Genomic DNA, 11,298 nt, shown 5'->3' with positions numbered 1-11,298 from the left:
AAGAGACTCAACAAATTCGTCCAGGTGCCATTCAACAGGAACTCCTCTTACTAGACCCATTCGAGTTATATATTTGGCGGCATAAAAAATCAACGTTGTTTCGCGCCATCTTTTTTTCAGTCCCACTAAGAATTTTATTAATTATCTTATTAATTATATCGTTGACAACAAAACAGAATGTCAATTTTCTGTAAATGAAATAAAAGAAGGATTATAAGGAGATCTTCCGGACTACACAACTATTAAAAATAAATTGAAAGAGCATTTTCAAAACTATATCGAGTGTCATTTAATTAAAAGGGACATGATTATTTTATACAAAAATTGTACTGAAAGTAAGAAACTATGCACTGCTGGTACGAGAAAAGATTCAAAAGTAAAGAAGACGAACGAACTAGAATTGTTGAAATGGCTGCTGATTTTGTTTTATATCATATACGTATAATATAATTGTTTTAGAACGTATAAGATATACGTTCTAAAGTATATGATATAAATTACTACGAAACTTTTGATATAGACGAAGGCAATATTTTTAAGGATGTTCCTAAATCTTTGCAAGTTTTTTTGAATGTTGTGTGTAAGAGTAATAAAAAAAAAGTACAAAATATAATGTAGTATAGGATGGATTAAAAAGTGGCCACAATGTCTCATTGCATCATCAAATCTGTAAGGCCCCGTTCTTTTTTATCCCCAATTTTACTTGGTTTGTGATTCACATGATTTTATGATTTACAAAAAATATGCCTCGAAAGGATTGATCGACTCATTCATTATCCAATTTAGGTTTGTGTTCCTCATATAAAGAAACTTTGCGCTTTGAAGCGTCGATTATGAAGGACCCTGCTAATCATATTGTTCCTCCAGATTCATATGTTCAATTCGTTTTTGACAATGTCGATCATAATGCATGCACGATTGATGGCAAAAATACTTTCCATGCAATGGGTGGAATAATGGTTGTTACTCCGGCGTCTAGTGTTACTTCAAAGAAAAGCATCCCTAGATTAAAACAGATTCCATCTTCTGAAGAAATAGATGAAATTGGATTCGTGAAACTGAAACATTTTGAAAACAAAAACTCTGATGGATTAAAAACAGTTCAGATAGAAAATGTTTTAGATGTTACGGACAACTATGAAATTTCTTCGGCAGATTTTACATGGACTTATTCAAAATTTGCAAATGTCTATTAATCCTTGTGTTTAGTCCGTATGTTAAATTCTTATGCAGATTCATTAAACGTAACAACATTAAACTGTAAATACACTAGTCTATTACATACAATACATTTTATGCATAACAACACATATATTTTTTGAATGTAATATAAAAAATATATGTGTTGTATAGACAAGAGATTTATATATATTAAGATTGTAATGTTTGATATTAACAGTTACTAAAACGCAACCCTGCTATTGTTTTGCGAACTAAAATAGTCTCAAGACAATTCCATCATCCTCCTTTGTGTTTTCTTCAAGCTACCCACCCGTCATTGTCGAAGTAAACTGTGCCGTACAGGCATGACAAAAAGCCATTAACTCAAAGAAGATGAAGAAGAAACTACTGTGAAGTTCTATCAACAGAGTCGAACTTAATATTACAAAGGAGTTTCATATCATTCTCCGCCACTAAAAGGTATAGCCCTGCAAGTATTGAGGCACTAGTCTTGTTCGACAAGATCTCCGCGTAGCTACTTCTTGCGGAGACTCAGGTGACCCTGAATTTGAAGGAGCGTCAGGTGTTCCCCACACTGTTGGACTATCTGGTTCTCGCATTGGCGTAGTAGGCTCTGGTGGTTCCGGTTCATGCACGGGGGTTCTAGGTGGATTGTGTTGAGAAGGTCCAGGTAACTCAGGTTCTGCCTTCTGACCATTGAGATTTCCTGAAGCATAATCAGCTGGACTCGGTTCGTCTCGTATTCTTTCTCCCCCTTCACCTATTGGAGCTAAATGTCGGTTAGACACAGCTGTCTCTCTTCCATCGCTCAGTTTCACGATTGAATAATCTGGGTTGACTTCGATTACGTCAGCTTCTACTACTAAAGGCAAGTACTTGTTTGCTCGAGCACAGCGTTTGACGAGGACTTGTCCAGCGCTTGTACGCCATGTCGGGATAGTACCGCCATTTGGAGATTTGCGTGTGTGTTTAAACATTCGTTCATGCGGTGTGCAATTGATTGAGGTGCACAACAAAGATCTGATTAAATGTAATGCATTGTCGAGTACCTTTTTCCAACACTCTATTGGCAGATTATGTGAGCGTAAGCCTAGCTAAATTGCTTTCCATAAAGTAGAATTAAGCTTTTCGACTTGTCAATTTCCTTGCGGGTTGTAAGCTGTAGCGATTTCTGTAGTTCTGCTTGTAGCGATACCGCGCAAATGGAGGTATTCTTTTACTTCATTGAATAAAAAAGAAGTTCCTCGGTCGGAATGTATATAGCTAGGCATCCCAAATATCATGAAAACGTTGTTCAAATGCTTAGTTACTGTCTTTACACTCATGTCAGAGCAAGGGAAAGCAAACGGAAATCTGGAAAATACATCAATAATTGTTAATATGTATCGGTTATTCGTATTAGTCGGAACTGGGCCTTTAAAATCGATGCTTAAGCATTCGAATGGCGCTGTGGCTTTAATAAGTTGGTAAGGGTGCCAATTATCCCTCCCACTTACTGATGAGTATGAAATACGTAAAATAATAACCTCTCTTGATGAAAACGTTGCTGCAGGTTGGGATAGCATTCCAGTGATAGTAATAAAGATGGCAATAAATGAACTTTCTTTTCCAATTGCGCACATATGTAATATGTGCATTACTACTGGAATCTTCCCTGTTGCTCTTAAAAAATCAATCATCCATCCAATCCATAAGAACGGGGATAAAGATCAACTAAGCAACTATCGACCAATATCTCTCTTACCTGCCCTATCCAAAATAATTGAAAAGGTTTTACATTCTCGACTAATATCTTACTTAGAGCGCAATCAGGTGCTCTCTCATAGCCAATTTGGTTTTCGATCGAAAAAATCAACCGAGGATGCGGTGACAGCATTAACTAATGAAATAAATATTAATCTAGATAAAGGTAAAAAATGCTTGGGAGTTTTCTTAGGGCCGCCGTACACGGACTGCTCGAGCAGTTAGCGGCTGAGTGAAATACACGGACCGCTCGAGCGGTCGGCGTCGACTGCTTGAGCTGTCGGTTGTTGACTGCTCGAGCTACGACTCAACTGCTCGAGCAGTTGATTTTCTACCACAGTCGAGTCATGGATTCTGACGAGGAAGCACTGCTTTTGCTGCTCCTGCTCAGGCGGAGACGACGGCGGCGACGTCAAAAGAGAAAATTTTGGGTTCATCCAATTTTGCAATTAAGAGAACAACGTGGACAATTCCATCATTTGTTTATGGAACTTAGAAGTGATGAAGAAAAATTTTTCAACTATTTTAGAATGTCAAAGTCTTCGTTTGATGAATTGTATAATATACTAAAGTCTCACATTAAACGGGAAGACACAATTATGAGGAGAAGTATCGAACCTGAAGAAAGACTAGCAGTAACATTGAGGTAAGAAAAATATATAGTAATTATTAAAATTTTTATTCATTAAAAATATTGGAAATTACATCATCGGACATTACAGAACATGATGAAAGGTCTTCAAATTGAGAATTTTGGTCATCAGCCATTGATGTAGAGGGGCCGGTTGCTGATCTAGAGGGACCAGGCACTGATGTAGAGGTAGAGGGGCCAGTATTATAACCCCATGGTCCACGATAATCATTAAACGATGAATATCCCCTGTCACCATAACTCGAAGGATATGTGTGATTTGTCATCCCTTTAAAGTATTTCACTACGTTAAGTATTTCGGTCTTAGCATCTAATTTATAATGCTCATTAATTTTTTTGAATTCGCCAACTAATGATAGTAAAAACAATTTATCTTCATCTTCATTATCAATGCGCGAATTCTGCGTTTTTTCATCTAAACGTTTGGATAATTTTTCAATTAAGACGTTCTCATCTGTGATTTTAGTAGTTAATTTTCTTTTGTTTCTTTCTCTGGGTATTTTATTTTGACCATTTTCGGTTTCTCCGGACGTAATTTCAGTGTGCTCACTCTCTTGTAAACTATTTGTTTTGTCGGGTCTATCTTCTATTATTGCCTTTAAAAAAGACATCTGCTGATAATATGCATATGGCCGAATGTTGAGGGCTGCTGAACCACTCTTTGGTTTAATTTTTTTAGCATATCTGGTGTATCCATCTCTTAATGTTTTCCATTTTTTCTGTATTAACATGGCTGTAACAACAAAAAAATATAAGTTAGTATAATTGATTGATTTATAAATATGTTTTACAGGTATTTGGCAACTGGATGTACATTTATGGATTTGCAATATAGTTTTAGAATAGCATCAACAACAATAGGTAAGATAGTGAGGGATGTTTGCAGAAATATATGGATACATATGAAGGATATGTGTATGGAACAACTAACTAAAGATAAATGGAAAGACATAATAAATGGTTTCAAAAAAAATGCTCAGTTTCCGAACTGCCTCGGTGCCGTTGATGGCAAACATATTAGAATAATACAACCCGCGCAAAGTGGATCGTCATATTATAACTATAAAAATTATTTTTCGATAATACTTCTAGCAGTATGTGATAGTAATCATATGTTCACTTTCGTGGATATAGGCTCATATGGAAGGCACGCTGACTCGACTATTTTCGAAGAGAGTTGTCTATATAAAATGTTACAAGAAAAAAAGTTAAATATACCTCCACCTTCTGCAATATCACAAAATGGACCGTTATTACCGAATGTGTTTATTGGGGATGAAGCGTTTAGCTTGCAGGAAAATTTAATGCGTCCATATGGTGGCAAGAATTTACCAGAGAAAAAAAAAATTTTTAACTATCGGTTATCACGTGCGAGGCGATATATTGAATGCACGTTTGGCATATTAGCTAATAAATGGCGGATCTTTCATAGACCACTCAACGTCAACGTTGATTTCGCAGTGGATATAGTAAAATCATCGTGTGTTCTTCACAACTACGTAAAACAACGAGATGGAAATAAATTTGAGGATACGTTTGAGGGTCTTCCTTATTCTATAATACATTCAACCCAGCAAGTTCGTCCAGGTGGACCTATGTTAACAACAATCCGTGAAGAATTTGCTAATTACTTTGTGAGCGAAGAAGGCAAACTAGATTGGCAATGGAATATGATATAAATCAAAAGGGCGCCGTCCGTATAACATAGCCTCTGTATTCTTTTAAATATTAAAAATATAATAAGAAGCAAAACAACTATTATATTGTTACCAGTCTGTTTTTTAATAATAAATAAAATAATAAATGTGTGTGTTAAATGACTGACTTTTTTACTTACCGATTTGATTTTTTTCTTCAACTGGTTTTTCATCAAAGTTCTCAATTACTTGGGCACAAATAATTGCCCATGCATTGTTCTTCTTTATTTTGTCGCTGTGTTCCTTAAGTTTATAGTTCCAAATAAGTTCTTGCGTTTTAATTGCGCTAATAAGGGCATCACTATCGCACACGCCCTCCATGTTCAAAAAACAGCCGGCAAATGAGAAAACAGACGCCGCGAGGCCGCAAAGGGCGGGGGGGAGAGGGAAGTCGGAGAGCTGTCGACTGCTCTAGCGCAGTCAACGGCTCGAGCAGTCGGTGTATGCCTCGCAACCGCTCGCGAGCGGTCGACGGCACGATGGAATTTCATCATGCAGTTGACGGCTTGAAGCGGTCGCGACTGCTCGAGCAGTCGTGTGTACGGCAGCGAATGAATGACTATAGTTCACTGCGCGGTCGCGGCTTTAAGCAGTCGGTCTCAACTGCTTGAAGCAGTCCGTGTACGGCGGCCCTTAGATCTAGCCAATGCATTCGACACGGTATCTAAATTACAAAACCTATACTCCTCGCCAAATTGGAATCGTGTGGGGTCCGAGGCCTACCACTAAAACTGTTTGAAAGTTACTTGTCAAATCGAACACAATCCGTTAAAATACACAATTATACTAGTAATGTAGAACAAGTTATGTTTGGAGTACCACAAGGTAGTGTGTTAGGGCACATTCTGTTTCAGATATATATCAATGACCTTTGCAATATTAATATACAAAGCGCTAAACGTTGCTGATGATACAGCTATTCTTTTTACAGGTAACTCATGGTAACAACTTTTAGCAGACGCAGAAACTGGCCTAACACTTGAAACACGAAAATGGCTAAACAATAATTTATTAACTTTAAATATTCACAAAACTAAATTCATAACATTTACTTACTCTAAATTCCCTCAGCCAGATATTCAGTTAAAGATTCACTCCTGTTCAACCACAAATATACTTAACAAAGATTGCTGAGAATGCTGTTGTCCCCTAATTAGATAGACCAATGAAATAAAGTACCTAGGAGTCCAGTTAGACCAACACCTTACTTGGGAAAACCATATAAATAAGGTGTAAGGGTACACTGCGGATAAGAAAGCTTATATTTATATTCAAAAACCTGCGCCATGTCGCAGACAAACCACTACTAAAGCAAGTATATTTCGCTTTAGTTCAATCAGTACTTACTTACTGTATTACAGTTTGGGGTGGAGCGGGAAAATCTACTATTTTAATACTTGTACGAGCACAGCGTGCCTTACTGAAGGTTTCGCTATTCAAACCCTACCGATATTTTACCGCGCAACTGTACCAAGAATGTAAATTACCGACTGTCCGTCAACTTTTCATATGTAACATCGCTATAAAACAACACGTGACACTGGATTATAATGAAATAACAAAACAATTTGAAGGAAAAAGAAGGACCCGACATGTTTGTCCTATACCTAAAGTGACACTGGACCCATAATTTATAACAGATTAAATATATCTCTTGATATATTTGGTAAAACAAAAGCAGTAGCCAAAAAATACATAAACAAATACTTAATGGCCCTGGATTATGAACAAACTGAAAATCTGTTGACTATTCTAGAATAAGAAACATCACAACTCATTTATTATATTATTACCAAGCAAACAACAATATCAATAACTGAAGGAATAAGAATAACTAAACAAGTAAAAGGAGAAAAAAAAAAAAAAAAAAAAAAAATAATAATAATACACTTAAAACTCTATTTATAGAATTAAAACACCTTAATATGTAACAATAAGGATAACTCATTTAATTCACTAAACATATATTACTTAAATTATATAGTACGCTCAATCTCCATTATTCATGTCAATTCCTGCAAAATTTCCCTATATCTTTGTAACAATAACACTGTACGTCGGCGCACTACGCGCGCGCCGACTGTTCGCCGTAAAATTTGCGGGTAAGCACACATCATTATTAATGTACCTATGGGTAATTTCGGAGCGTTTGGTGTGTTGTAATAGAAAAGTGATTAATTTATTTGTGTGGTGTTTTGTAGTGTCATTGCACATTTTAATGTCTTCTTAGTTTTTTAATAGCAGCTAGGTCTATCATGTTATGTACAACATAGGTAATTAGTGCTTGCATTTGCTTATACATAACTAAATGTTCAGGTTAGATACAACAAAAAATACACATAATAAGTACTTATAAGCCGAAAGTTCGTGGTTGATTTATTATGATATCCTAGACACAGATATCTAGTTAGGAGTCAAATATTCACCCTAACATATGGCCAATTATTCTTTTTAAGTAAAAATTTTACGTGTATATAAATTAATTTGTATAACCTTGGCTGTAAGTGGGTTAAATGTATAACTAATGTATATGTACTTAAATAAATAAATAAAAATAAAAAATAAATAAATTTGGCCAAGTGCAGCCGCAAGCCTCCGTCTAGATAATTAGGACAGGGCTGGTATTGTTAACTTTACAATTTTTTTGGCGGTACTTATTTTAACATCTAATGAAAATGTTTTTTTGTAGTTAAAGTACTGTGATCCCGATTTACGGGGCGAAAAAATTACCACGTGCTTGCCATCAATTGCACCAAGGCAATTATTGAAATTCCTCCTCTTCACCTACATGTTAAGAAGGAGGCGAAGGCCTGCATGTACAGGCTCAACAGCAAGGGTGTAGGAAACTGACTCTCTCAGGAACTGAGGCATCTTCATAACTCAGTTCTTGGGATACCTGTTTTGGGGATGCCAACGGACACAATAACTCCAAGAATCAACTTCCTCAGACCATTATACTGTGGAAATTCCAAATCGTATTAATCGGATCACTTGGAAACCGGGGAGCCTTAAGTGGTACACAGACGGCTCAAAGTCGGGAAGAAACATAGGATGCGGAATATTTGAAGAGACTACCAGGGTAGGGCTTCACCGTAACCTGGGTGTCTACGCCTCCATATTTCAAGCGGAGGTCTTCGCAATAATTGAATGTGCGGAAACCTGTCTGCTAAAAGACTACATAAACAAAACCATTTATATTCATTCGGACAGTCAAGCAGCACTTTCTGCTTTATCTTCTGAGGTTCTGAACTCAAAGTTGGTAGAAAACTGCAGACAATTCCTGAATACCCGGGCATTAACTAACAGGGTCATTCTTCGTTGGGTTCCAGGCCATGACGGTATCATCGGTAACGAAAAGGCCGATGAACTTGCAAAAACAGGCGCTTCGGAGAAGAATAATATGATTCCTAAGGTAATTTTGGACCTACCAATCCATAAGTTTAAAGAATGTGTTAAAACACATTTATTACAGCGAGGTTATTATACAATTGATGAGTTTCTTAATGACAAGGTTGCTTGGAAGCATCCAGCTCCGCTTTCATCTCTCACAAGATAGAAAAATGAATGTTAAAATATAAAATGTAAATTTTTGATGTTGGAAAAGAGCAACTGCTGAGTTTCTTGCCGGCTTCTTCTCGGTAGAATCTGCCTTCCGAACCGGTGGTAGAGTCACTACACACGGACAGACTTGACGTTTCAAAAGTGCTTGTATTAGGCCTACTTGAAATAAATGAATTTGGAATTTTGAATTTTGAAGCAAATTGGCCCTGAGCCGGTCTGCGGAATACTCTTGGACTACAGAACAATTGCAGTCAGTTCTCTACGAAATGGATAGAAAAACCATACGAATAAACGAAATATCCTGACAGTTTGGAATTCTATCAACGACATTAAGAAGACGTTATGCTGCTAAAAATACAAAGAAGCAGACACTGGGTATGTATAAAAGGTCATGTTATACAGGATTTTAAAAACAAACATTGAACTTATTGCTGTAAGTTTCCAATACGTAGATTTATTAACGTAGTTTTTTTCGCAGGAAAACATGCTATCTTTGATTTTGACAACGAAAAAAGTCTAGTAAAGCACATTCAAAAGCTTAGAGATGCAGGATTTTCCCCAAATAGACAATCCAAACGTATGTGAGCTTACCAATTTGCTGAAAAGCTTGAGCTAAAACATAATTTGACCATGAAAACGAAATGGCTTGAGCTGCATGGTGCAAATCCGAAATCCCGAGCTTTCTATTAGTCACGCCGAAGGTTTATCTTCTTCTATTCTATTGTAATTTTCTTCAACCAATTCTTATAATAAAAGGTGTGAATAAGAAACCTCAATTTGAAGACTTCCTATAAGCGCAAAAGTATATATAAATAAAAAATCGGCAATTAAAAAGGCTTCGCATTTCGTTCTATTATTATCATGATTTGGGTAAGTAAATCCCAATTCTAATGTGAATTGTATAAAATCTTACCTTTATTATATTGTAGTATAAGGGACTCCGATGATGACGAAGAGGTCGACGATTCTCTACGTGTACGTAATATGTCCAATTTTCGTTCCAATTTTCTTATTTTATAATTAATATAATCGACCTCACTGTCCTTAGACTTCCTTTTAGGCATTTTTTCGATAAATTTACGCGTAATTTTTGAGAAGTGTTAGTGGTTGAGCACTAAAAACGTGAATGACTGATGCACTGATGTATAATCTAATCTTTCCTCTTTACAATAGCACTGGAGATAAGTAAATTTTGACTTACCGTCTACATTCATTTGTGTTCATATTTTGTTCCACAAATTGTTTTTGTATTTTGTATCCATATACTTTGCATGAGATAAATCATACAAAACAGTATTCTCACGAACTAATTCAATCAACACCTCTTCCTCCATTTTGTTTTCGATGCAGCGGCGTCAGTGATCCGTGATAAAATATCGTCGTCGCCGATCACGTCCGTGATGGCCGGTGCCGGCACTGACACTGACGGTACTGAGACGACACTGACACTGACAAGTGTGAATACATCCATGGAGAATGTTTGAAAGAATAATTATCACTGATGCGGTACTGTGCCGGAACTGTGGGTTCACCATGATATGTGTGAATCGACCTTAAATCCGACTGGATTAAATACATACATGAAACTATACACTTTTCAAAAATTATTGCTCAAGAAGTGGAAAACTGAGAGCACTATCCGGCTAAATATGATTTAATTAGAATTACAAAATTAAGTCTTTCTTGTGTTATTTTAATTTGTTTAAATAATGATTTTTGTTATTATGTATGTTGTTGTAAAAATTAATATTTTATAAGAAGAATTTATAATTTTTATTTTGGTTGAACAAATGTTTTTCAAATTTAAATTCAAATTCAAATTCATTTATTTCAAGTAGGCCTACTTTATAAGCACTTTTGAAACGTCAAGTATGCATGTTTGTGTGACTCTACCACCGGTTCGGAAAGCAGATTCTACCGAGAAGAGCCGGCAAGAAACTCAGTAGTTGCTCTTTTTCAACATCAACATTTACAATCATTTTGCTATCTTGCGGGAGATGAGAGCGAGGCTGCTTCCATTCTACCTTGTCATTGAGGAATTCATCAAATGTATAGTAACCTCGCTGTACTAGATGCGTTTTTACACATTTTTTAAATGTATGCATTGGTAGGTCAAGAATTTCCTTAGGAATCATGTTGTAAAAGCGTATACTCAACCCCACAAAGGAGTTCTGCACCTTTCGCAGACGATATGCAGATATCACTAATTTATGACCGTTTCTGGTAAGTCGATTGTTAATTTCAGCTTTTGATTTATAAAGAGTAATATTTTGCCTCACAAAGACTATATTATTATAAATGTATTGCGAAGCTACTTAGTCCGGTCATTTTAGACATTTGAAATAAAGAAAATTCCGACAGAGCTAAATCTTCGTAGAGACCTTAGGTTTACCACAAGGAATAAAGTGTCAAAAGTCCCCATCAGTCCCATGTGAGCTTAGGGACTTATTCGGGGCCCAAGGT

At 36.3% G+C, this 11,298-nt stretch overlaps 2 protein-coding genes across 2 annotated transcripts; one reads left to right on the top strand and one right to left on the bottom strand.

Annotated features, from left to right (window-relative positions):
* Window positions 1–3,121: 3,121 nt before the first annotated feature.
* On the top strand, window positions 3,122–5,416 carry LOC120633761 (protein ALP1-like). The gene is made up of 2 exons (XM_039904097.1): window positions 3,122–3,571; window positions 4,371–5,416. The coding sequence occupies exons 1-2, from the start codon at window positions 3,273–3,275 to the stop codon at window positions 5,254–5,256; spliced, it is 1,185 nt and encodes a 394-aa protein (XP_039760031.1). The 5' UTR covers window positions 3,122–3,272; the 3' UTR covers window positions 5,257–5,416.
* LOC120633762 lies at window positions 3,586–5,609 on the bottom strand. The gene is made up of 2 exons (XM_039904099.1): window positions 5,415–5,609; window positions 3,586–4,310 (listed from the first exon to the last, which is right to left on the bottom strand). The coding sequence occupies exons 1-2, from the start codon at window positions 5,593–5,595 to the stop codon at window positions 3,604–3,606; spliced, it is 888 nt and encodes a 295-aa protein (XP_039760033.1). The 5' UTR covers window positions 5,596–5,609; the 3' UTR covers window positions 3,586–3,603.
* Between the last annotated feature and the right edge of the window lie 5,689 nt (window positions 5,610–11,298).

The sequence above is a fragment of the Pararge aegeria genome, chromosome 22, assembly GCF_905163445.1.
Source record: "Pararge aegeria chromosome 22, ilParAegt1.1, whole genome shotgun sequence".
In the NCBI taxonomy this organism is placed as follows: Eukaryota; Metazoa; Arthropoda; class Insecta; order Lepidoptera; family Nymphalidae; genus Pararge; species Pararge aegeria.
The sequence above is the reverse complement of the archived record's forward strand: the minus strand, read 5'-3'. Positions and strand labels throughout refer to the sequence as shown.

What these genes read in the sequence shown, in the direction of transcription:
- LOC120633762 (XM_039904099.1), bottom strand. Translation starts at nt 5,595, where the DNA reads ATGGAGGGCGTGTGCGATAGTGATGCCCTTATTAGCGCAATTAAAACG. An exon ending in TGAAGAAAAAAATCAAATCG is followed by an intron (nt 4,311 to 5,414) that starts GTAAGTAAAAAA and finishes TTGTTGTTACAG; the next exon opens with CCATGTTAATACAGAAAAAA.
- LOC120633761 (XM_039904097.1), top strand. Translation starts at nt 3,273, where the DNA reads ATGGATTCTGACGAGGAAGCACTGCTTTTGCTGCTCCTGCTCAGGCGG. An exon ending in AGACTAGCAGTAACATTGAG is followed by an intron (nt 3,572 to 4,370) that starts GTAAGAAAAATA and finishes TATGTTTTACAG; the next exon opens with GTATTTGGCAACTGGATGTA.